At 38.8% G+C, this 26,346-nt stretch overlaps 1 protein-coding gene across 2 annotated transcripts; it reads right to left on the reverse strand.

Annotated features, from left to right (window-relative positions):
- Positions 1 to 1,160: 1,160 nt before the first annotated feature.
- rad23ab (RAD23 homolog A, nucleotide excision repair protein b) lies at positions 1,161 to 26,250 on the reverse strand. Of its 2 annotated transcripts, XR_014870441.1 has the most exons (11): positions 26,012 to 26,250; positions 20,676 to 20,757; positions 14,178 to 14,257; positions 11,938 to 12,383; positions 11,209 to 11,255; positions 8,030 to 8,157; positions 7,834 to 7,954; positions 6,974 to 7,031; positions 5,155 to 5,336; positions 4,732 to 4,878; positions 1,161 to 4,247 (listed from the first exon to the last, which is right to left on the reverse strand). XR_014870441.1 is itself a non-coding variant. In XM_085139051.1 (10 exons), exons 1-10 carry the CDS (start codon positions 26,078 to 26,080, stop codon positions 4,134 to 4,136), a joined length of 1,416 nt encoding a protein of 471 aa, XP_084995177.1. In that variant the 5' UTR covers positions 26,081 to 26,247; the 3' UTR covers positions 1,161 to 4,133. The 2 variants fall into 2 exon arrangements, 1 of the variants encoding a protein (XP_084995177.1); XM_085139051.1 differs by lacking the exon at positions 6,974 to 7,031 and having other exon boundaries at positions 26,012 to 26,247.
- Between the last annotated feature and the right edge of the window lie 96 nt (positions 26,251 to 26,346).

Below are 26,346 nucleotides of genomic sequence, written 5' to 3' on the forward strand. Positions count from 1 at the left end.
TGCAGATAGAGGACGTGCATATCGCAACATAACAGGTCATTCAAATATATAACATATAACGCTTCTATTTTGCTATTTAAAATCCGTTCATTCATTATACAACTGACGCGCAAACTCGGCAAGCAAGACTATCATTAGCGTGGATGCTATCAGCCTCGACATTAACTCCCACGCTGAGAGCTAAGAACCGTTTTATTTCGGCATGATAAATCTTAAACAGCTCAATGCACAGCCTGCTTGGATGAGCGTTTATCCTCATCCTTGCAGTACTAGGCTAGGTTAGCTAGGGCTTGCTAGCTCGATGAGTGAACGTTATTATAGTTTATTGACACTTTTTTTCATTTACGCTCCACTTTGTTGTAACCTTATGTACAGCTTTCGTGGTGCTTATTGTCTTAAACGTATAATAATAATCGGGCGACTGCATATTATATATTTCGGGCGTAGGTAAATGGCCACACGGCTAGGTACTGCCAGCTGATGCTATCCAGCCCGCTACCTAACGGTACTGCAATAGGCCTTTCTTTCTACTAGCTGCCTGCCTCATTACGAACTGCATTTAAAGAGGAACTCGTCTTCAGTTCGCAGTTACATTAAAACCCACTGCCATGAATCACGTATATTGTATCACGCTTCGAAAAATCATATGTCTGATCTAAACTATAAGTCATATACTACGGCATCTTTACCTGGGTTAGAGATGTGAGGGCTGCCATCTTCCCTGTTGCTCCGGGAACGCACCCAACGTTCCTCTCCAAAACATGACCCCCCCGCCCCCTATTGGACAACGGCACGCTTTCCTGCATAAACGGAAGACAGCGTTGAAGCTACACTTTGAAATTCTACATTTATCGTTAACGTGAATTCTTCGATGTGTCACAAATATTTTACAACCAAAAGCACAGATTCGCCTTTTCTGTGTGTGTTTGTGTGTTTGCTGTTAAGTTTATCAATTCCGTTTCAAATTTTATCAGAAGAGGTCACATATGAGGTCATGTACAATCTGATGCCTGTTTTATCTGCGATGAGCCTTCGTAGAGCTACGACGTAACCTACGTAAGTGATGCACTTGTGTTGGTGTATTACGCGTTAATTAACAGCTGATAGAGATAAATAACCAGACTTTTCCCACCGGTGTCCGCGCTTTCTTATAGTAAGTAATGTTTCATTCTTTTAGGAGGCAAACACATTGTCTATGTAGTTTTTCTACTTTTTTGTAGATTCCCTCACGTCCATTGTGGCAGCTTAAGCACCCTTCAAGAATGTGACTTTTTATACTGATGCTAATACTAATTACAATAGTTGCGGGCTTCATGGATCGACGTGTTACATTTCAGGACGTGTACGTGAAGTTAGCGTCGTATGGATCAGAGGGGTTTGCTGCCTGATTTCTGAGCTACATCGATCTACGGTAATCTACGTCGTTGTCACAAGAGTTACCCCTACTGGCAGTTAAGGAGAATGCAGGTTTAAGGTTCCCGCAGTCCAGTTTTGATCTGTATTTTTGTCTTGATTGAAGCCACAGCAGAGGCCACAAGTAGGATGTGGCAAGAGGAACATGCATCAGCAGGGTTCTCCTACCTAGAAATATGTTATTAATAATAATGTATACTTTATTGAAATTACTCCTCTGCATTTGACCCATTCATTCAGTGAAGCAGTGGGCAGCCACTAAGCAGGCGCATGGGGGAGCAGTGTGTAGGGACGGTACCTTGCTCAGGGGTACCTCAGTAGATTTGAACCCCTAACCCTTCCAATCATGGGGCGACCACTCTACCTTCTGAGCTATTCCTTGATAGATTAATCAGCAGAGCAATCACAGAAAATATGCAATGCCTGCTTGCAGTAATATAGTACACACAAAAATAATATTGATGACAAAATATCACTATTCATTTTTTAAAAGCCATTTAATATACACAATGCATAAACAAAACAAAAAAACCCCCATCACAACTACTTCTCAACTCGCACATTTAAGGTTGGTAGTAATTCTTATAGACCCAAAAAAGAAAACAGACAAATTAACACCAGAGAGATGCCACAATGGCAGTTTGATCAATCCTTAATCCAAAGGCATGCCATAAATAAAATTCTTTTGCAAGGAACAAGCTAATGAGCATTTGTCAAAGCAAAATACAATTTCTCGCTCCCATAGTTTATCCCATTAACAACACTACAGAACAATTGTGTGTCTAAACACAAGCACACTGGATGCTGAAAACCGACTTGACATTCCCATTTCTTTTAGTCCATTTTTAAATGAACACTGTTTGTAAAATAAAATGTGGTGAAGTCTTTGACCGTAAGGCATGGAGGAACAGCAGCCTAACCCTTTTCCAGTTTCAAGATGCATAGAGGATGTGATATGAGAACACTGAACAGAAAATGATTGTTTAAAAGAAATTCATGGATTCTTTGTTTACAGAAAGTTTCACATTTTCATATTTTTTTTCCTTTATGGCTACATGAATAGTAATGTAAGGTCCAATCTAACAAAACTGGTAAAAAAAACTAGTTAAAACCTCCTAGAAGTTTATTCTATGCTGAAAAAGCACATAAACATAGTTTTCCCTGTAAACTTAACACAGTACAAACCTAAAAAGGCTTTCCTGTTGTCTTGGTTGTCTTATCATTTCTCCAATACAAATGTGAGAATGTCAAATTAAAACAGCAATCATTGAGAGTAAATAAAAAATAGGAGTTTCCCTTGTGTCAGCTGGAGAAAGTATCGTGTATATTTCTGTACTTTCAGGATTTGTCTGCTCTATGAATCATCCTTAAGTTTATTTTATTGACTGAAATTTATAAATTAATCCTTGCCCCTAATAATACATAAAGTAAAATATTACTTATCCAAACCATCAAGAAAAAAATTAACTAATAGATGCAGTTTGTACTAATAATGTAATGACACTAAAATAAAGTGACTCAATCACACCATCACAACAAACTGAAAAAAAAAACACCTTTAAGTCAAAATGCAGGGCACAAGAGCAGACTCAGTGAGGAGCTACTAAAACCTCAAATGCATGGTGGAGAAGGAAGAGGAGAAGCAGCAACAGCAGATGACGAATTACATCACTGTTTCTTTATTTGCCTTATTATCATTATTATCGACTGTCCCCAGAGCTTTCCTTAACAAGGCAACAACAGTTTAACTGCACTTGTGTGAGTGATTCATTCTGACTTAACAGGTGTCTTGTGGAAAACGAGTTTCTCTAACCCTAATTGCAGGGACTCTTTGTGACATTATCAGATGTGCATTTTCAACAGACTGAGTAAGTCAGTCATCAAAAAGACAAAACTTTGAGATAGTCTCGACTTGTGAAAGATAGAGGACACTAACATTTCTACATTTAATTAAAATGTAAATGATCTCAATTAAAAACATTTTATCATTTCTCCTTTTTGGGGAACGGTTGAATAGGTGTCAACATTTCAACTATCCAGCTGTGAAATTCAGTCACCTTTTACACATCTACATGGTCAGACACCAATAGAAGAATTTGCAAAGACTTTTTGCATGGACAAAAGAAGCAGCGGAAGTGACAGGATCCAATATGAGCTTTGATCTAAATCAATAGTAGCTTCCAAGCAGTGAGGTCAACAGTTTTAGTCAAATGTTCAGGGAACTCCAACATGTAGGTTCATGTAGGCATGTTGAAAATGCATTTTTTCTCATTTATTATATATTACCTTACTTTACACATGTACAGTAGTTTAACATGTTCAACAGGCAGCCTGTGAGCTCACTGCAGAGGAAATCCTCTAACTTAAATCCTGCTGGCCTGTGATGTAGGCTGTTTGCAAATTTACTGGTGGGACTTCTGTCAGTGTGGTCACTCAATACAAGCATCAGCAGTAATGATGTAGTAGCAGTGAGGCAATGCTCAGTGGTAGCACCTATGATGATCATCATAGCTGAATGAAGAGTAGGCAGCGCAACTAACTTTGAACACCATGTCATCATCATCATCATCATCATCATCGTCATTTAATGGCCACAGTCTCATGGTGTGAAAAGAAATATCCCCTTCCTCTCATGCCCTTGTTTCTCCCTGGCAGACTTGCAGTGGTGTCATCCACTCTGCAGCCCTCTGTTGAGCAGTGATGAGCCCGGTGATGTGGGCTTACTCATCGTCCCATGTTTGCTGTAGCAGGAAGTTAGCAGCTAGATTCTCATTCTTCTCACAAGCAAAGTACGCCTGGATGACTAAACCTTCAGGGAATCCCAGTGCTTTTAACTGGAAAACAATGTCATTTACATTTTCAGTCCTCCTTTCACCTTATGGACAATTCAACAAGACTATTAAATGTAAAAACACACCTACTATAAAACATTCATGCTCGTGTTCCTGCATTTATGCATTCATTTGTTGTTTGAAAAATTACATGAAGAAAAACTATTAAGTATACATAACTGCTTGACTCTCTAACCAGCTGCCTCAGAATTATCAAGAATATTGCAGAATACTGCCCTTCAAATTTGTATTTTTTCCAATGTGCATATTTAAGAATTTGTTTCATTAATGCTAACAGAAAAACATCAAGGATCCAGCAACATAATTTTCCATCACTGATGTTTCAACAAAAGTCATGGAAATTCAGTAGGAGGTTGTGTTCAGACTGATTTCCTTTCATATGTTTAAAAGAGAAAAATATTTGTTCCTAATTTCTGCACAAATTGTGGAAATTTGGTGACTGTGTCAATGTGACTGGCAAACTCACCCTCTCAATTGCCTCTTTTTCCTGTGGGGTGACCTGGATGTAGTTAGTGTGTGGTGACCCATGGGTATCAGCATCTTCTCCTCCTGTATCTCCAGCTTGTGGCTCATTCAGCATCTGTACAAAACGCTCCTGGTGCTCTGTGATTTGCTGCAAGTTACACAGTTGAACTGTATATCAACCACCCAGTTTAGGCAAACTACAGTGGACATGGTAAACAAGTTAGTATAGTCACTTGGGGGGATTTTACGTTGCATTAACATATCAGAGAAATGTTTCCTGAAAAATACATTTACAGATTTATTTATTTATTGTTCTTACTATTAGGAACAGTTCTTTGAGATACCTTAAACAGTCAAACAGAAATTATATTAACAGACTCTGACAGAACGCCACTAGAGAACGGTGAGTTTTGTGCTGTGGTACCTGCAGCAGCTGTGGGTTGTCTCTCCCGAGCTGTTGCAGCAGGGCTGGCAGGAGGGCTGGGTTCTGCTGGATGATCTGTCTCATCTGCTGGAACTGAGGCTGGTTCCTCAGGAACTCCAGAGGGTTCCCTATGGAGCCAGACCCTCCTCCAGCAGTGACAGGCTGGCTGCTGGACACAGGCCCTGCTCAGGAGGGGACAAAATGTTAACTGTTGCTATTCAAGAAGAGATTACATTTTATAGGATACAATGTAAAGACAGTAAAACCAAACAGTGAAGTCTGTTCTGAGAGTGGCTTCATAGTTCTGTCTTGGTGCACGGTTTTGCTAAACCAGAAAGACTATCATGAGAAAATTTTGTTACTGCTCAGTGACAAAAATACTTATGAGGCCCTGAAACGAGACCCAGGAAGTGGTTAGGAAGAGGTTGATAAGATTGTCTGAAGCAGTTAGAACAAGACAACCATAGCTGTGTAGCTAGCCACAATGTAGCACATTATTACATACCAGCTAGCCCAAATTCAATAACCCTACAAATGTCACGACTGTTTCGTTTTCTGTCTTCCTTTATGTCAAAAGTGATAGCAGAGCTGTACGTTTTAATTTTTCAGAAATCCCTCAATCAGAACATGATATATCATCTTTAGATGGAAACTAGCTAGCTAACTCCTTGCTAACTTCATAAATTCTGTTTAATTGGACTGTGTCAGAGGTCACGTCACTACCAGCACAGTACAAATGTATGTCATCAAGTGTGACATCAGTTAACCAGGTTTGTCTGTTTTGTCTGAATGTCAAACTTAATTGTTTCACCTGGTAGAGCAGCCACACTGATCATTTTATTAAAGATGAAAGAATTTAAACAGTTTGTAACTCTCAGTGATGCCACAGTGTTCGTTTGACTTTGGGACCTGAAGCGGAGTTTGGTCCCGGGAGCGGCTAATGACAACAGACTTAAAGACCGGATACCCAGGGGATGCTTCACCAAGTTTGTATGGTTTACATAAGATACATAAACAGGGTGTACCTTTAAGATCAATTGTCTGTATGGTTAACTCAGTCCCCTATAACAACTCAAAGTTTCTGGTTTTGATCCTTAACCCGTTGGTAGGCAGCTCTGAACACCACATCTAGAACACCTTGAATTTTGTTGAGAAGGTGAGAGACGTCATTATGGAGGCAGATAAAATAATAGTGTTGTACGATGTTACATCTCTCTTCACTTGTGTTCCAGTCACTGAAGCAGTGGCGGTAGTTTGCAAGAGATAACAGGATGACCCCAACCTGAGCAACACGACCACTCTCAGCACCAACCAAGTCTGTTTGGTCTTGGATCTGAGTCTTAATTCCACCTATTTCATTACAAGGGTCAGTACTACAGGCAGAAACATGTGTGTGCCTTGGCTTCCCCAGTTTCACCCATTGTCCCCAACTTGTACATGGAAGAAGGGGAAAAGAGGGCTCTGTTATCCTACCCTGGAACACCTCCATGTCATTGATTATGTGGATGACACCTGGATGAAAATCAAATCTCAGGACGTACCAAAATTCAATAATCACGCACGAACACATCAAATTCACCACGGAGGATATGACAGGCTAGCTGTGAGATTTCCATCTGTAATGGGGGACATTTAAACGCTGATGTGTACTGTAAACCAATGTATACAGATCAGTATTTAAGGTTTGACTCTCATCGTCCACTAGTGGCAAAACTTGGTGTTTTTCTACATGATAAAGAAAAAGTTGCTGTGAAAAGAAAGAAATCTGTCAGCATGACTCTTTTGACTTAAATTGGAAGAAATAAATGTGTAAACTTACAGAAAAAGTTCTGGTAGCTCATTGGCCAGACTGTCCAGTGTTTTGGTGTGGGGTTTAACTGTAGTCATAAAAAACAGAAATTTCTGTAGTAGAAAGTGAAAAACAGAAAGTTTTCTGTCATATAATTGTTTATTTCTTGATTCCTTTGTGTAGTATGAATGGTCATAAGGGAGATTTTTATCAATAGGAAAAACTGTAAAACTTACGGAAATACAGTTAAAGGTCCAATTTTATTAAACTGTTAAAAGTCCGGTTAAAAATCAAACAAGAAGAATTATAAATGGCTTCAAGTGTATATTCAGACCTGTGAGACTTCTTTAGACACTCAAAACACTGAGATATGGCTCTGTGGTACATGCAGACATTTCTGCATCTCTGCCATTCAAAGACGCTTTGTATAAAGGACAAATTTGGACAAGCGAAATCCCTTCTGGATAAATGTTTTATAGTCAGATGAGAAAAAAATATTTGGACACAATGACAAGAGGAGTTGGAGGAGTAAAAGTGAGACTTTCACACCTAAGAACACTGTACCGACTGTCAAGCACGGTGGTGGTCTTACCATACTGTGGGAATGGTACTGGTACACAGCACAAAGTGGAAATAGTAAAAAAGTGAAATAATCTAAAAAAGAAATACTTCCAAATTCTTCCTCTGGTGATGTTGAAGTTCCACTAGTGATAAAACGTTAATGGTGTGCAGAATTTTTGTGGACGTTGTGTAGCTTTAGACCACAGTTATTCCAGTTGTCATCTTGGCATAATTTCCATGTCCCCAGGAAGTTCATGCGGAGGAAACAAGCTGCCTTGTTTAAAACAGAAAGTTAAAGAGAAGTAAAAATAAATAATTTGGGCTCTTACTACTGGGGGGTGCTGGAGGCTGCTGTGGTGGTTCTTCTGTAGAAGGTGTAGAGGGGTTGGCTGGAGTACTATGTCTACTTGGCTGTGGATTGTGCAGACCACTAGCCCTTGCTGGAATACCCTGCAACACATGAACAGTTACTGTATAGTTTACAATACAGCAGCAGCATGATTATGAAGCTGGTTAAACTCTCACCATGAGCAAGTACTCCACTGCTCTGTCTGGGTTGTTGTAACTGGCTCTTAGTGCAGCAACAACTTGCTCCCGCTCATATCCTATCGACATAATCTCTGACACCAGGTTTTCATATGCTGGTCCAGTCACTGTGGTAACAACAAGAGAGGTTTTTAGGGGCAGGAAAGTTGACCTGAACCTAGATGAAGTGCGCAGGTTGTTTTTGTGTTATTTGGCACAGTAGATATATCAATAGAACTAAATACAGAATAGTGCTACTTGAAAGTCTGTAAATCTGTAAATTAAGAATTTTCTACCTAAACAGTCCTAGGTGACTTCCTTCTTGAGTTATCGCATTTGCAAGATTTTCAGAAAACCTAACCTCTGGCCTTGAAATTCAAACTTGTCCAAGATTTCTAGTACTTGAACCTATGGTATAAATTTACATATTTTAATTTGCCTATTTCTCCAGTTATTATCTTCACAAACTTGTGCGTCCACGCTGCCTTTTTGTGCCTCCTCTTGTCTCTATGCAGCCTCAAAGAGATACAACCTCAAATATACAAAAGGTGGGATGCAATTTAAAATGTAAAATTAAGTGGAAAGCAATGATCTACTAATCTCAAAAACCCATATTAGGGCTGCACAAGTCATTGAATTTTAATCTCAACTTCAATATTTTGGTTTCTCACAGTAGAAGAAACATGATCAAGCAATACTAAAAGGAAATGCTCCAATACCCCAGTGTTGTTTAGTTCACTGCAGAACACATTTAACTTATTCTAACCAATGAAAACACAGACAGTGTAATTATTGTATGACGGCCAAGAAAAACAGTGCAGGGGTTGTTAACATGACTCATCCAACAGCATCTATTAAAGTGAACCTGTACGTTACAATATCCACAAATGTGCACTGAAATCACCAAATCACAAAAAGTCATATTCATTAAACATGGTGGGCAACAAAAGCTGTAGGAAAATGGTCAACATATTGATCGAAAGCTATGTTACCCTCTCTTGCAGCCATCTTTTCCAAAGTGGAAAAACCTCCCAATATTGTGGAAATGACTAACCATTTTCATTCAGTGGTTGGTTTGGTTGTACAGATTATTGCCTATTATCTAAAAACTCAGAAATAATACTGGTCCCACTTTGACCAGAATGGAGGCATTTGAGAAGGCTGCTTCTACTTATACATTGAAAAAGAACTGGAGTTTTGCCTCCTTTTTATGCAAAGTACACAGAACCATCAGCACTGATTTTTTTTTCTAATTGAATTATGTCATTCCAATTTAATCTTAGCTGTGGTACCAGGGAAGGTTTACTACCATCACCATTAATATTTGACCTTTAACAACTGCTTTCAGTATGCTGACAACATTCTTCTAGCTTCAGTAATCCCCACACAGCAGCATTTGAGATCTCGTGTATTACTGATTCCAGGGTAGCTCAGGATATGCAGCACGTCACCCACTATGTATGGAAGGTTGGTGGTTTGATCTCTAGCTGCTCCGGTCTGCGTGCCAAATGTCCTTTGGGAAAATACTAACCCTAAGCTGGTCTCCGATGCATCCGAGTATGAATGTGTGTGAATGTTAGATAGAAAGCACTTACACAGGAAAACGTGCTTGTGTGAATGGGTGAACCAGTTCATTTTCCATTTGATCCACTCTCTGAAATTTCTGGTTGCATGATTAATTGGACTGTGTCAGAGGTCACGCCACTACCAGCACAGTACAAATGTATGTCATCAAGTGTGACATCAGTTAACCAGGTTTATTAAAACAAATATGCAAACCAAAATTCCCACTGTTATTCAGGCTATTCAATCAGCCATTCAAAACTTGGCTAATATGCATACATCTTTGTTGGGTAAGATCAGTCAGGGCGGGATGGCTGTTTCTCCCACAATGCATCTTATTATATCTATATGTTAATCAGTAAAATACTACTATAGAACTATGTGTCGACAAAAAACAAAAACAAAAAAAACAAGATTTTACTAAATAATTTTAAAATAGTTTATGTATGAGTACCATTTATGGACCTTATCAAAGATATTGGCTGAAGAGAATGCTGATAACCCAACATAAAGACACACAAATGGATGAATGAGAAAGAAATTACAAGCCTGGGAGTGATGTCTTATCCTTTTGCTTTTTGTGATTAGTGACTGTTAGTCTTTGTTCTTTGGTTTACTATTAAAGATAGAAAACACTTTGAAGAACATATTTTTTAAAAAGAGAAAAAAGAAGCATTACATCTTTCCACCTTTTGTGATCATTTCTGATAAAACAGCAAACAGTGGACAGATCAACTGAAAGAACATCTCCATGATGTCAGGTCAGCTAGATGATACAAACGTTCAGATACTGTTCATGTGCTGTAGAAAGTTTTTAGGACTGCAACTTCTTCTTTTGTTCTCCACTTTCCAGTGAGATATGAAACATTTTTGACTAAGAAAACACGTTATTGGTGCAAAAATACTTGCATATGGTTCCAGTTTTGCCATCTTTGGATTTTTTTGTCATACATTCAGCTAAAAAAAATGGAAACAAATTTTGTGTGTGTGTGTGGGGGGGTTGAGAGGCTGCAAGTAATAAAGCGCCAAAATATATAATTTAAGATTTGTTTTTTTTGTTGTGTGTTATGTCTTGACACAACTGTGGATCATCAGTTGAGTTATGACCCATGGGTCAGAGTTAAGAGGCAAACAAAAAGATCAGGACTTAAATTGAGTAAGAAAGTAGCCAATGTCCAAAGAAAAACAGTCTCACTCATTGGAAGCAAAACAGGAATAAATGAGAGGTAGCACCTGACTTTTGCACAGTACTGTACATCATAGGGGCTTTGGCTCAGGAACAGGTTGTCTACTAATCAGGAGGTTGGTGGCTCGTTCGTATCTTGCCAAAGTATTGCAGTGGACAAGATACATTTCCAGTCAAGCTTGGGGAAAAAAATGCTGTCAACTACTGGCTAAAACTGAACTCCACTTATTTAGTCTGTATCTGTTTAAATGCTGAATTTTTCAATAGAAACTACTGTTCTAATTTCCTTACTATCTCCACGTATGCTGTAATATAGAAAATGTTTACTGTATCAGTTGCACTCTAATGATTAAAACAAAAAGCACCATATAATTAGTACATTAGTATTTTACTATTTATGACAAAGAAAAGAATAATCGCTGATAATTACCCAGTATTGATGCTGCTTCTTCAAGAAGACCCAGTTCATCAACGAGGCTGAGAGAGATGAACAAACATATAAAAACATGACATAAATGTTCATTCTAAAGAACCAGGATTTAGGATTTTAAGTGTTCCTTGCTCTATATTGAGGCACGATGCTATAACTTAAACGCTTATATCCACTATTGAGGTTCTCTTCCTGCATACGATGACTGTTTTTGTGAACTGCCACGATATAAATCAAACTGAATTGAGTGCCAGTAATATACTAAAACTAAAAAAAGGAAATAACATACATCATGTGAGTTCCTCACTACAGCCACAGCACTAACATGGCCAGAATGAATGAAACACTGATTAAACAATGAAAATGAATCCATATTCACCGTGTTCATCAAGGTTGTGTTGTTTTATGATCGACTTACAGCAGCATACTTATGCTTGAAGAAAAGAAACTGTCACTGCAATTACTACTCAGCTTCACTATACGAAGAAAAGTACTGGACCACCTACGCATTACATCTAAAGTTGTAATTATCCATGCTCTCACACAAGGCACAAAATGACCTTGATTCTTTGAAGGTGACAAGACATGCAGAAAGTAATTAGAGCTTCTTCAATATATAACCATCTAAACTAGAATAATATGAGCTTACCTACCCATTTTACAACTTCTTATGATATTTCTTGATCTAACAATTAAACTGCCAAAGTTTACATAAAACTATTATCCAACCTTGAAGCAGAGGACTGGACTGGTGCTGTGCCAGATGGTTCATTCTCTGGGTCTTCCCTCAGCTCTTCTTCTGACTGGGCAGCAGGGGTGGGGCTATCTGTAGGGACTAACTCAGGGGCTTCCTGTACAGCTTCAGGAGCTGTGGAAGAGGCAACAGTGGCTGTGGAACCAGAGGCCAGAGCTGATTCTGAGTGTGAGTCCAAGGTGGGTTTTGCTGTTGCACCAACAGAAGCCACAGTGGTGTTTTCTTGAACAGAGGGCGGGGCTTCCGAGGGAGGCACTGACTGTGAGGCAGGTACAGCAGCAGACATTGTGTGTGTTGGTGTGGAGGGCACCTGTTTTGGGCCAGAGGCTGGTGCTGATGCTGCAGCTGAGGGTGGCACTGGAGTTGCAGCTGGCGTGGGAACGGAGTGAGTGGCTGCTTCAGCAGGAGAGGTTGGTTTGGGCTAAAATGACATTTGAGAGCTGATTATTAGTGGTGTTGCTAAGATAGTCAAACAAACACACAGTTACACACATGTAACTAAAACAGAATCAGTTAGGATGCAACCCTGTTAAACTACCCCAAGAAACATTTCCATGTGAGCCCACAGTGGACAAGTGTGGATTAGCCCATGCCCATCATGGTTTTCTCTAGGCAACGCAGAGTGGGCTTTCCCATAGAAAACCCATATACTTCAAAGGGCAGAACTTTCCTTTATTTATAATAAGTAAATGTGACTACTATGGAGAAGATTAAACCATAGAACATTATTACACATTCAGAAATATGACTCTGAGAGAAAGCGACTCATTGAATTCTAATATATTTGTAAGTTTGCTCACTTACAAAGAAATTAATTTTTGTGCCAATTTATTTTAATTGTGAGAGACAGGATATTAAATATACATTAAAAAAACATATTACATCAACGTTATAAATTGTTGTGCATGTCATTGAGGGAAATAAATCTTTGATCTCCCACAACCGAGCCTCCTACGGATTGGTCACAACCAATCAGTCAATTCGATCAACTACAGATACTCCTGCACTCAACTCATTAAGTATATAAAGCACACCTGTCCACAGAATAACTTCTTTCCATTATAACCTCTCCACACCATGAATAAGACCAACGACCTCTTAAAGGACGCCACAGAGAAGACTGTAGGCTTGGGAGAAAGTGCTGTGGTCAGATGGAACCAAAATCGATCTCTTTAGCATCAACTTGACCCACTGTGGAGAAAGAGAGATGCTAGTGTGTGACCCAAAGAAAATCAGCCCACAGCCAAGCACAAAGGTATGTATTGTAAACTCGTGGATGAGAAGCCCCCTCTACCAGAACACTGATGATGAGTGTTGACTTAGTATTATAGCATGGCAATGACCCAAACCATACCACCAAGGCAACAAATGAGTGCCTAAAAAAGAAGCACGTTAAGATGAGGGATTGGTCAGCGTCCAGACCTCAGTCCTAGAAGATCTGTGAGGGAGCTGAAAGCTTTGTGTTGAGGCAAGCAGCAGGCAAGGAATCGACATGATTTAGAGAGTTTCTGTGAAGAGGAGTGGGACAAAATTCCACATATAACAACTGTCACCACCGTGCTCGCCAAGTTGGTCATGTTTTGCTCGGGGATCAAATACTTACTTCACTCAATGACATGCAAAGGAACTAATAACTTTTTTGTAATGCTTCGCAGGTAAGACAGAACAGCTTGTGAGCAAAAACTCTGTAAGTGGGGCATATAAAACTAGTTTTCAGAGATATTCAAGGATATGAAAAATGTGTTATTAGAAATTTTTGCAGATATTAAAACTTCACTAGAAGAACCAAAGGTGTGAAAAAATGTATACCAATTAAATAGATTCAGGAAAAATGAACTAACAGAGGGTTAGTTAGACCACAAGGTTCTAGCAGAGGCTTAGTGCCGAAATACAGGGATATGATAGCAGTATTGGTAATACATGGCAGGCAAAGAGTTAAGCACTAGTTCAAAAGTCTTCAGGAGAACTTTGTTGTGCACAACTTTAACTGGACAAGGATTGCAATAAATAACTGTGATAGTGTTAAGAATTGATGCTTAGAGTATAATAGTGTATTGATATTGTTTTTATGGAGGAAGTGCACAGAACCAATATAGTCACCCTGGCAGCCATCACAAGCTATAGTAAAACTGAGTAAATAAAAAACAAGCAAGCTCACAGCAACAAAGTTGTGTGTATAACATGACCGTCTAAAGAAGAAACCAAAGACACTAACCTTGGTAACCATGACCACCACAAAGTTCTTCTCATCGATTCTGTACTCTTTCAGTGGGATATCATCGTTTAAGATTTTGCCTGTGACATTCACACAGAAACAGCAAGTGACAAAAGATATGACAGAATTATTGAACACTGACTATGAAACAGATTTATAGGCTGTAACCTTTACATGTAGGGTGTATAGAAAATATAAACATAGCCAATGTGAAATCAATCACTGGTTTAGGAAGTCCCATCAAAAAGCTTTGAGCTGAGTATTTTCACTGTTGCTATCACACAATCATAGTGTGATCCATCAATCTCCAAGGCAAGCAACTGCAAGTGGCATCATCCTTCTTCTATAATTTACGAAACGTTTTACGAAACAAAAAGTTTTATGCACTTCTACAATGGCTTCCCTTTTTAAAACTGCAAGATACACTTAAGTTTCTTTTAAAATTTTATTAACATGGTTATGAATATGTTATTAGGCACTTTTGCATTTCAAAACTCTGTTTCCTGCTTTCCTTGCATTTTGCTTATTTGGTTATTATTTGGTTTCTGCTTATTACGTAAAAACTACCACAGTTGTTTCCGGTCAATAATAACACACCTTTAAGCTACCAAAGGTAATTGAGTGGTAATAACACATTATTAATACTTGTTTCTGACTTGTTACCTTACTATTGCCACTTTCTTACAGAGCTGTGTTTCCACATTATTACCCCCAGTTTTGGGCCATTATTATCCAATTACATAAATTTCAGTGTAATATTACTCAACTGTAACCACTGTTGCTACCACAATATTACTTTAGTATTAAGTGGTTATTACTTTGGTAACTGAATGGTAATAACTTAGAACTTACCACCTTATTATGTTCTGTTCCTCCGTGTTATCCTACTAAACTATTACAAGGCTGTAATAAAAAGCGCTACCAATATGTTTTTCTGGAAGGTCAAGCTTTTTAACAAGCTGCTTAAAGCCCTTATCATGTAACTGCATCAGTAATAAGCTAATAATTGTTTTCACATCTGAAATAACCTGTGACCAAATGTTTAAGGACCCTCCCCAGTCCAGTCAGACAGAGATCTCTGAGCTATGCCTTAAAAAGCAATCTAGCTGGATACCTAGACTGATATTGACTAGGTCATGTTTTAGGAAAGAAAGGACACCACATTGAATGGTACAAATGAGAATTATCATCCTACTAATGGGTGAATTCTAAAACACCTTGAATCTCCCAAAAAAAAAAAGTGGCAGGCTAGTCCATTTTGCAGAAATTTCACTGCAGCAATTCAAAGTATTACTCCATAGTTTGTATGTCCCCCACCCGCTTGCCTGACAAGGTAGGGGCACTCGATGGGTGGTGTCTTAAGAGGATTTATTCCCAGATCAGGACCAGGGCATCACTGAGCTCGTGGACAATCTGAGGTGCAACCTGGTGCTGCAACCTCCTGCACTGCATCTTTCATAACATGAGGCCACAAACTGTCACGCACCGGGAGGAGCCTGGACCCAGTGTGCCAGTGTAGTGTCTGACAGGACAAAGACAGGCTGTAGAAGAAGCCAGAGAGTAATATTTTCTTCTTCTTTTTTGAGTGAATCTAAGTGAATTACTTTAATTTCTCTGGGAGTCACAATAAGAATTCTACTTTTACATTCAGAGTCTTTTGGCCCATATCAGCACCTAATAAGCTCAGACAAATATATGATACTGAACTCACTTTAAGAATAATCAGTATGTGCAGTTTGCTATGTGATCATAAAACTGATCGGAAATAACTAAACTAAATAACTAAACTAATCAAATTTGTGGCTTTTATTTATTATCCTCATAGGTTTTCTCTAACTGATAACGCTGGCAAATGTGTAGTTTGAAGAAACTTTTAATAACTCCTTTAACATGTTAAGAAGGAAACCTTTGATGATGGAGATGACTGGTTTCATGAAACAGGCAAGATCGATGACTGTAAAAAAAGATGGACAACGTGGCACCCCCACCCCAAATGTCAGCTATTTGTGACAGCCTTTTTCTGTCTTACAACAGTGTCGGCATGAGAATAATTAGTACTAAGAACAAAGAAATAAATAATCGAATCTGTTTTTTGTGGTTCATTCATTCATCTAATTAGTTTTGGATTAATGTTTGGGTAACGCTAATAGAAGTCTATCAATGTCAAAAATTTTGCCAGTGTGATTTCACGTTTATGTTTGAATAAAATCCAGTAGGGCATGAGATGTTTATGTTAAAACTGCTGCAGTGTTGTCAAATTATAGGACATGAATGTGCTTATGAATACTAGAGTGACTGTGACTTTGCTCATTTTTATTAAGAAATAATATTTTTTCCACTATGCTGTCTTGTACCGGTTTCTCTTTTTTGGTAATGACTTTTCTTCATTTGGAGAAAACCATTTCAAATGATGCTGAGGAATTGTGCTGTATCATACAAAACAACTGTGTAGGATTGGATATATGCACCTGTACATACCCAGGTGTTGCTATAACCCATTTACTTGGCACACAATACTTTACCTTGGAATAAAGATAAAAGAAGAAAAAAAAAACTTGTTAATATTATAGAAGTGACACATTTAATTATTTACAGGAATATAATGTGTAATATTTCATTGCAAGAGATCAGCTCAAAGAATTAATTACTTCTTTATCTTTTTTCTGTGGCAGCAATGGAAGGCTTATCAGGCTATAGATGACAAACCAGGCTGCAGAAGCAGCAACGCCTCTGTATGAGCGGACTGTAACACCATGACATCAACAACACTGGACATAAAACCTGCTTTCATTCTATCCTGTACTGTCATCAATAGAAAAGTTAGGAAAATATAACATTTGAAGACAATGTCAGAAAATAACATGAAAATATGCTATTATTACTACTGTTTATATGGCCATTATTAGGGGTGCTCTGATGAAAAAGGGTCTAAACTTGCCTATGCTAACAACCACGTTGTTATAATTACAAAAACACATCGCAACATCTTATTGTTCTACAACATTTAACTCTTTAGCTCCTGTTAATTCATTTGCTAGACTAGCCGTTAGCATACGCACTGTGTTAGAGGCATGTTGCTATCTAGTTAGCAATGCTACACACCTGTTACTACTGCACACTCCACAGAGGCCCAGAGTTACTGTTCATACCATAATTATCTGGAAATTAACTGTTGCCCTGAGATTTTACATAAGACCAAAGATAATATAAAAATGACGTTTTAAACAGTTTTAGATCAATTACACTCACAGAGCACTCTCATACTTGGTAACATGGAAACTTTAAATAAAATGTTAGATTTAAAAGCACAGCAGCAGAAGGCGGTGTCATTTTTCTATTTATTTATTAGAATCATCAACAGATACATTCACCCTGGGGGAAACCAGTGACCAGCAGGACCACAGCTGTCCTTTGCCAGATGTTCTGTTTAACTACTGAGAAAGACGTCATTTCAGAAACATCAGGAAGACTGAAGCTCATCGCAGGGATCAAGCAGGACTCAAACTGTTTACCAGCAGCGCCCTCAGAGGGAAATCATCAGACCTCCGCCTTAAGCCCATCCCAGAAAATGTGCAACCCCAGCACATCATGAACGGTGTGACAGTGACATTTGCTTTGTGTGCTGTTAGAAGTACTGCACATCATCCTCATGTAAAGAGGCTCTGGACTCGCATGATCAGGTTGTATTCAGTCCTATAGCTAGTTATATATTTAAAATATATATTATCGTCTCTGATTATTCTGGTATGAATGACTCAATTACAAATAACACACGCAGTGTGAAAGAACTGCAGATTAACCTTTTAGTTTAACATACAAGTGACGACCTTTGACCTTCATCAGGTTGTATTTAATGCTGTCAGAGAAAATCTCATGTCTTCTTCATGCAGCTGACTACATTCAGTCTTTTAAACAGAAGCTGTGCAGGTTTGAGATCAACAGCTTTCTGAAACACCAAACTGAGGTACTGTTTATGCTGATATATATATAGCATGGATGATTAATCCCTTTGACTTTTTGTCTTTAACTTTATCAATAAAACAGCTGCAGCTTTCACTGAAAGCACACAATATGGTACTTTAGCCTTTGCCCTTTTTTCATCAGTTAATGTTGGAGTTACTGCAAAGTGTGAATCATAGGATGATCTGTCTGCTGTCACTGGGTGGTGCTGAGGTCAAATCTGAGGGCAGCTCCTGTAATCACAAAGAGAACAGAATCAACCCAAACCGTAAAATGTTCATCCCTCAAGTCTGAAATAAATCTGATCCTTTCCTGTCCTCACACGCTTCAGGATCTGCAGTTCTACGCTTACATTTTTTCAGTTCTACAGTTCTGCTGACATTAGCTTTTTATTTACAAAAAGGTTTACAGTTTAATGTTTACCTTTGAGTTGTTGGTGGTTTTTAAATTGTGATTTCCAAACATGAGATGATGGAGCAGCTTTCCAGTCCTGGTGCATCGTGGTCAGCTGCAGGGAAACAGACAAACATATGGATGTATCATCACCAGTGTTTGAGCTGCTGCCTGAGTATTGTAAGCTGTAACTGTGAGAACATTCTCAGTCCTCTGCAATTCACCTACAGTTAAAATTGTTATGTTATTGAACTGCAAGGCTTTTGTACATTTCGTGTTACTGTCCTTACAGATGTGGCTAGAGAGAGAAAACATGCTGCTGTTTGCACATATTTAATAATCAGCTCTACACAGAGCTGAAGGACAGTCCAGCCTGTTGCTTTTCCAATCTTAACACACGTTAGTTAGTGACTGAACAGGCCGGTGACTTTTCTCTGTTTCTCATGTAACTGGTTTCAGCGCCTCACCTTCAGCTGCAGGTCTGAACATCCTTTAGTTCAGTACAGTCAGAGCAGCTGAGCTAATGTCTGAACTACAGCACTGAATTTAATGAACATTCAAGCTCAAAGTGTCGGCTCTCAGTTCATTCATGTGTACAGATTAACTGATGAACACCGCTTTCCCTGACAGCCAACTGCTCATCGTAGCTAGCTAGCCAAGGACACAGTTGCTAAATAGCTGACAAACACGCATTTAACTTACCGAAAAAGTACGCCAGGGCCTCGGGTCCTTTTGTCGGTTAATCCAGTTTACTGCAGAACACCTCACGCTGTCAGTTTGAAACAGTCCATTGTGGTTTTGGAAAGTAAACGCTGGACCTCCTCTCAGGGTCCTGATCCTCCATTCCCAAACAGAGATGTGCAAGTTTCTCCGTGACTGCAGCTGCCAGTCAAAGTGTTATGATGACCCCAATTCAACAGCATTATGGTAGTAGTCAAACTCAAACTTATGCTCACCTTTAATTCCAGTTGTGACATTTAAATTTTTCTAATATACATTTAATCTGGGCCAGCATCTTGTGTGGTGGTTAGCACTGTCGCCTCACACCAAGAAGTTTGTGGGTTCAAATCTACCATGTGTCCGAGGCCTTTCTGTTCTCCCTGGGTCCTCCTCTCAGTCCAAAGACATGCACTAAGTGGGGTTAGGTTAGCTGGTCGTTTTAGATAGGTGCAAATGTCAGTGCAAGTGGTTGTCTGTCTCTCTGTGTTGGCCCTGCAGCAGACTGTCCAGAGTGTACCCTGCCTCTTGCCCTACGGTAGCTGGGATAAGCTCCAGCACCCCCACGGCCCTGAATAGATAAGCAGAAGAGGACGGATGGATGGATGGATGGATGAATACGTTTAATCTGTTCAGAACATGTATTATTCCATATAGCAATGAGAAATCTTTTCTGCAGAGAAAGTACTTTTAGATTTAATACTTTAAGTTAAATTTTCCAATAATAAACAGTTTAGTGTGTTGAAGCAGTTTTACTTTCTGTTTTTTTTCCCAATGTATTTTTTGTGGCTTTTACTCTTTATTGTGTTCGGACAGTGGAGAGAGGACAGGAAAGCTGGGGTTAGAGAACAAATAGAAGCATTAGCAGATTGGAGCCTGGACCTCTGCTTTAGTCTTACAGCATATGGAAAACCTGCTCAGCCCAGTGAGTTAGATTAAAATCCTTCAGTCGGAAGTTGAACATAGTGACATTCGAGTTATGTAAAAGAAAAGACAACAATTTTTGTAATTTTAATATAAACTGCAACAAACATATAAGGCTTTCTTCTGAAATGTATAAAGATGGCAGTCTTCATTTCAATTATATCTCAACTGCTTGCTGTGGCGGTGTCTGTACTAAAACTTGGGCACATAACTTACTTAGGTATTGTCACTTGTTTCTCAGACAATCTTTTAAGATCAGATGATAGCGGGAGAGGTCGTGAAGTGGAGAACTGTTTAAATGCCACATTTGTTGCAGCTTATCCACCTCTGCCACAGCTGTTCTATTCAATTTAATTACTATAATTATAGTGTGTTTGCAGTCTGCATTTCCCAAATTAATTATACTGTGTAAGTTATTATTACTATTTTTTTTTGAGGTAATGACATGAGAAACAAGGTCTGATTAAAACACAGCTATTATTTTCTCTTAACCTTCAAGCTTACCTGCATAGATGAGTTTCTGTCCCACTGAAGGAAATGCATCTTTACCTCTGTGCTCTTCTATTTTCTCCTTCAGGGCTTTCACCTGTCAAACATATCAAGAAATATTAGTTGGAATGAGCTCTTCTTACTATCCTTTGACTGTGAACTGACAGATCCATTTATCTGCACTCACTGTCTCACGTCAAAGTGATTATTTGTGATTATCAATATAACTCAAAATGTAACTATTTAAAATGAGAGCACAGTTAAGAGTTTGATTGTTGCTTTTATAATTCCAGTTATGCCATTTTGCCACAATACCGCCTAATATGTTTTGACAGTTTAACTGCATACATCTGTCACAAAAAACAAAGCTGTTCATTGTTTTTACGTGACATATTAAAATCAGAGTTTTTTAAGAAAACGTTTTCCTAAATCGAAAAATAAATAATGGACTGGTTCTTATATAGCGCTTTTCTACTCTTCTGAGCAATCAAAGCGCTTTATACAACTGTAATAAATAATCACAAGTACAGTGATGTTAAATACAATTACTTTGACTTTTTGGGAGATTTTCTTACTTCAACCAGAGACACAAAGTGTTGCTGTATTATATCTCCTGGTTCTCACGAGGATTTCTAACTAGAATATTGTTATAAGTTGATGTGGATTCATTTATGCATTTTATTAGTCTGTAAATTCTTTTTAACAGCTGCACCTCTTTGCATGTTAAACTATGATCCCCTGGGTCCTCCTGTACTGACCTGCTCTCTCTCTTGTCTTCCGATGGCTTGTTCCAGAAAGCATCTCCCACCCCGCGCCCCTCGACCCTCCTGATGAGGCACACCTGGCAGCTGTTGGCTAATTAACCCTCCAGGTCCAGGGTTTAATTGGCGGTTTTTCACTACTTTTGATTTTGCCTTTGTATTTCACCTTTAAAACTTGCCTTGTTTGATATCATTCTTTTCAGCACAACCTCACATGTCTGAATTTAGAGTTATTGTTTTATATTAAGACACCGTGTTAACACAATTGATCTAAAATTACACAAAAATCATAAAATCCAAGTTAGAAAAAGTCATATTTTTTACTGTAAAAACCACAAACAATATTTAATGTTTAAATGCAAATATAAATTGTAAATTTAAACAGCTAATGCCTCGGGATGCCACACTTTGTGCCACTCCAAAAATAGTTTCTGTTCACCACAAGACAGCCGAACAAATCACAGGGATAACCTGCAGGCCTGACATCACTACTGTTTTTACCGTTTCTTCCCACACTAGATGTGATGATAGTATTCAGAAAAAGTATGAGTGAAGTATTTTTCTCATCATAACTCTGGTTTTTCGTAGCCTATCAACACAATGTTAAAACTGGTACATAGTTTGAAGTCCACACTTTCAACACAAGTATCAGCATCAGAATACGTTATTAATCCCTAAGAAAATTTAGTGGTTACGTTGCTCCAAGACAATAACAGTAACAGTCTGAACTATATTAAATAATACAATACATACAAAGTTCACCTGATGTCAGCGGTGAAGCCAGTGCTATTGCTTGACTGTCTGATCATTTCAGAAAGATTACGTTGTCAAGAAATGGATCGATTTAATTTTTTGATGGGTTCGTCTGTTGGTAATATGAAGTTTTGTAAAATTTCCTGAAAGTGTTGTTTATTCTTTCAGGGTCATATAATGTGTTCCCAGATAAGTCTTTAATGGCACCTATAGTCATTTTTCTTTCTTTATTTTTAACTGGTTAGAAATCGACCTGAATTGTTACCATGTTCAAACTTTTGCAAGCAGTCTTTGTAGTAAGAATTTAATTTTTTTTTATTGAAAATTTAATTTAATTCTAGTTTTGTTTATGTATTTTTTCAGAATTTTCCTGTTCCTGGGAGGACACTTCTACGATCTGATTATTTCTACTAATTCCTGAATATGTTTGTTTTCTCTTTTCTTTTTATGTGACGAGAATTAAATTATTTTACCTCTCATCACAGCTTTTCCTGCTTCCCAGAAAACAGATGCTGATGGTCCATGCAGGTCATTACAGTCTAAATATAAAGCTCACTGTTTTTTAAAATATTTAATAAAATCTTCATCTTTAAGCAATGATGTATTTAATCTCCAGTTTTTACTTGGTGGAATGATTTTCTAACTTATTAGAATTAAAGATACAGGCATCTTAGTATCTCAGTGCAACTCAGTGTCTGAAATGTCACTTTACAGTGAGCTGCTGACTAGGAAATAATAGAAACGAGAGTAGGAGTGATGGATATGTGAGAATAAAGTATAATTCTTACGGTTAGGGTGGAAGGAACCATGCATCGCAAAGTCTGAAATTTATCATGTACTGTTTAACTATACAGTGGGGCAAAAAAGTATTTAGTCAGCCACCGATTGTGCAAGTTCCCCCACTTAAAATGATGACAGAGGTCAGTAATTTGCACCAGAGGTACACTTCAACTGTGAGAGACAGAATGTGAAAAAAAAATCCATGAATTCACATGGTAGGATTTGTAAAGGATTTATTCGTAAATCAGGGTGGAAAATAAGTATTTGGTCACCTCAAACAAGGAAAATCCCTGGCTCTCACAGACCTGTAACATCTTCTGTAAGAAGCTTTTCTGTCCCCCACTCATTACCTGTATGAATGGCACCTGTTTGACCTCATCATCTGTATAAAAGACACCTGTCCACAGCCTCAACCAGTCAGACTCCAAACTCCGCCATGGCCAAGACCAAAGTGCTTTCGAAGGACACCAGGAAAAGAATTGTAGACCTGCACCAGACTGGGAAGAGTGAATCTACAATAGGCAAGCAGCTTGGTGTGAAAAAATCAACTGTGGGAGCAATCATCAGAAAATGGAAGACATACAAGACCACTGATAATCTCCCTCGATCTGGGGCTCCACGCAAGATCTCATCCCGTGGGGTCAAAATGATCATGAGAACGGTGAGCAAAGATCCCAGAACCACACGGGGGGACCTGGTGAATGACCTGCAGAGAGCTGGGACCAAAGTAACAAAGGTCACCATCAGTAACACACTACAACGGCAGGGAATCAAATCCCGCAGTGCCAGACGTGTTCCGCTGCTGAAGCCAGTGCATGTCCAGGCCCGTCTGAAGTTTGCCAAGAGAGCACATGGATGATACAGCAGAGGATTGGGAGAATGTCATGTGGTCAGATGAAACCAAAGTAGAACTTTTTGGTATAAACTTAACTCGTCGTGTTTGGAGGAAGAAGAATACTGAGTTGCATCCCAAGAACACCATAACTACTGTGAAGCATGGGGGTGGAAACATCATGCTATGGGGCTGTTTTTCTGCCAAGGGGACAGGACGACTGATCCGTGTTAAGGACAGAATGAATGGGGCCAAGTATCGTGAGATTTTGAGCCAAAACCTCCTTCCATCAGTGAGAACTTTGAAGATGAAACGAGGCTGGGTCTTCCAACATGACAATGATCCAAAACACACCGCCCGGGCAACAAAGGAGTGGCTCCGTAAGAAGCATTTGAAAGTCCTGGAGTGGCCTAGCCAGTCTCCAGACCTCAACCCCATAGAAAATCTGTGGCGGGAGTTGAAAGTCCGTGTTGCTCGGCGACAGCCCCAAAACATCACTGCTCTTGAGAAGATCTGCATGGAGGAATGGGCCAAAATACCAGCTACTGTGTGTGCAAACCTGGTAAAGACCTATAGTAAACGTTTGACCTCTGTTATTGCCAACAAAGGTTATGTTACAAAGTATTGAGTTGTATTTTTGTTATTGACCAAATACTTATTTTCCACCCTGATTTACAATAAATTCTTTACAAATCCTACCATGTGAATTCATGGATTTTTTTTTTTCACATTCTGTCTCTCACAGTTGAAGTGTACCTCTGGTGCAAATTACTGACCTCTGTCATCATTTTAAGTGGGGGAACTTGCACAATCGGTGGCTGACTAAATACTTTTTTGCCCCACTGTATTTGCGGACAGCCAATTGCGCTGAGTTCCTGCTGAATTCAGCTGTCCATTTCTTCATTTAGTCCAAAGTTGAGGTCGCCCCCAAGAACAAGTAAGCAATCTAGGGAGAGTGCAGTAAAAAAACGTGGAAGAATGATCTCCGTATACACTTACAATACAGAACTTTTTGTTAAGTATGGATAATTTAATAATTAGAATTCTTCCCTCTGGATCTATAACTGTGAGTACTGTGAAATTAATATTTTTATGTGTTGTGTTAAAATCACTACATTCCTCTGCCTAGAGCTATAGCAGGCTGAGAACACATTAGGAAACAAAGGTGTATTAAGTTCATGCGGCAGGTCTCTGAGTCTCTTGTAATAAAACAACATATGCCTGTAGTTTGTTTTAAGCTGGTTAAATATCTTTACCCTCTTTTCTCTGGAGGCAGCTCAATGCACATTCCATGTGACAAACCTTACGGCAATCAAGCGCACCAGTTAGTAATGAATTGAGCAATTTTACATTTTTAAAATGACTTGACAGTTACATAAAAAGCTATAAGCTCATTATATAGCTCATGGTACACTTTTACATCAGTATATATTTGCATAACCAACTGATAAGAAGACATGTAAAGAAGAACTAAACACCAAACACTGTGTGATGCCAATGATTGTTACAGTCCCTGCCATTAACATGACATAATACTTAAAACGTTATTAAAAACGTTATTAGTTTAATAAACATAATTTAATTTGATGAACTATTATTTGATGAGGAAACCTTTTTTTTTTTAATCTAACAGATTTAACGATCAGCCATCCCAGTGTTACATTTGCGGACAGGCTTAAAATACTGCACCGTCATTCATGGTGATATACTGAAACAAGTCCGAGTGAAACAGTGTCAAGTGAAATAACAAAACACACATATTTCCGGTCTGTTATTTCAACGTACACACATGCTGCTTATTTACTGCATAACGTCACAACGAAACCCAGTGAATACGCAAACACCATCCATGAGTAAACTGCAGGTCTTCCATTCATGCAGCTTCTTCCGCATGGTTGTGGTGGGGATGGAGCCTACTTTTCATAGTGTTTTATTCTTTTATTTTGAAGGAAACTGTGGTCTATTCCTGTCTTTCCTGCGCTATAGTACCTTATGTGAACTCTGCGATACTGCAGAACTGATAACTTGTCTGGAAGCATTTTTGTCACATCGACGTAATGTTATTTATTTTGGGGGGTTTTGTAATTAAAAAAAATAACTGATTTATCTCAATTTAAACACCCTTTACTATGGCGATTTCCCCACACCGGGTAAAATTCCCGCATGCCTCAGCCAGCCCCCCGAGCCCGACCATGTTTACTTCGGCCCCGTTAACTTCTACTCACCGTCAGTTCTGGGTCTATTTCGATTCTGAACGTCTGCTGTTGGAGTGTCTTCAGTGTTATAGTTAGCATCTTTCCGGTGGTTCTCGCACAACAGTGGACTCGGAAGAATTTCTCAACAGCAGCAGCTCTTTTTTTGTCAGTATTTTTCCGGCTCTGTATATATGTGTGACTCAGCTGTCTTAGTGCCGCTGAGCATGCTGGCCACCCACGCCATCTACTGCTGGAGTCACAGTATGACATGCTGCTGACTTCACATCCTGTCGGAAATACCCAACTCTAAGCACAAAAATATTTACAATGATTATAATTCAATTAAATTCAGTTTAAATCACAAC

The sequence above is a fragment of the Neolamprologus multifasciatus genome, chromosome 17, assembly GCF_963576455.1.
Source record: "Neolamprologus multifasciatus chromosome 17, fNeoMul1.2, whole genome shotgun sequence".
NCBI lineage: Eukaryota > Metazoa > Chordata > Actinopteri > Cichliformes > Cichlidae > Neolamprologus > Neolamprologus multifasciatus.

Excerpts from the sequence above, each read along its gene's own strand:
- rad23ab (XM_085139051.1), bottom strand. The coding sequence starts at position 26,080 with ATGCTAACTATAACACTGAAGACACTCCAACAGCAGACGTTCAGAATC. Across the intron at positions 11,256-11,937 it reads GTCCAGTCCTCTGCTTCAAG|CCTCGTTGATGAACTGGGTC; the intron begins GTTGGATAATAG and ends CATCTCTCTCAG. Across the intron at positions 8,158-11,208 it reads AGAAGCAGCATCAATACTGG|TGACTGGACCAGCATATGAA; the intron begins GTAATTATCAGC and ends TTGTTACCACAG.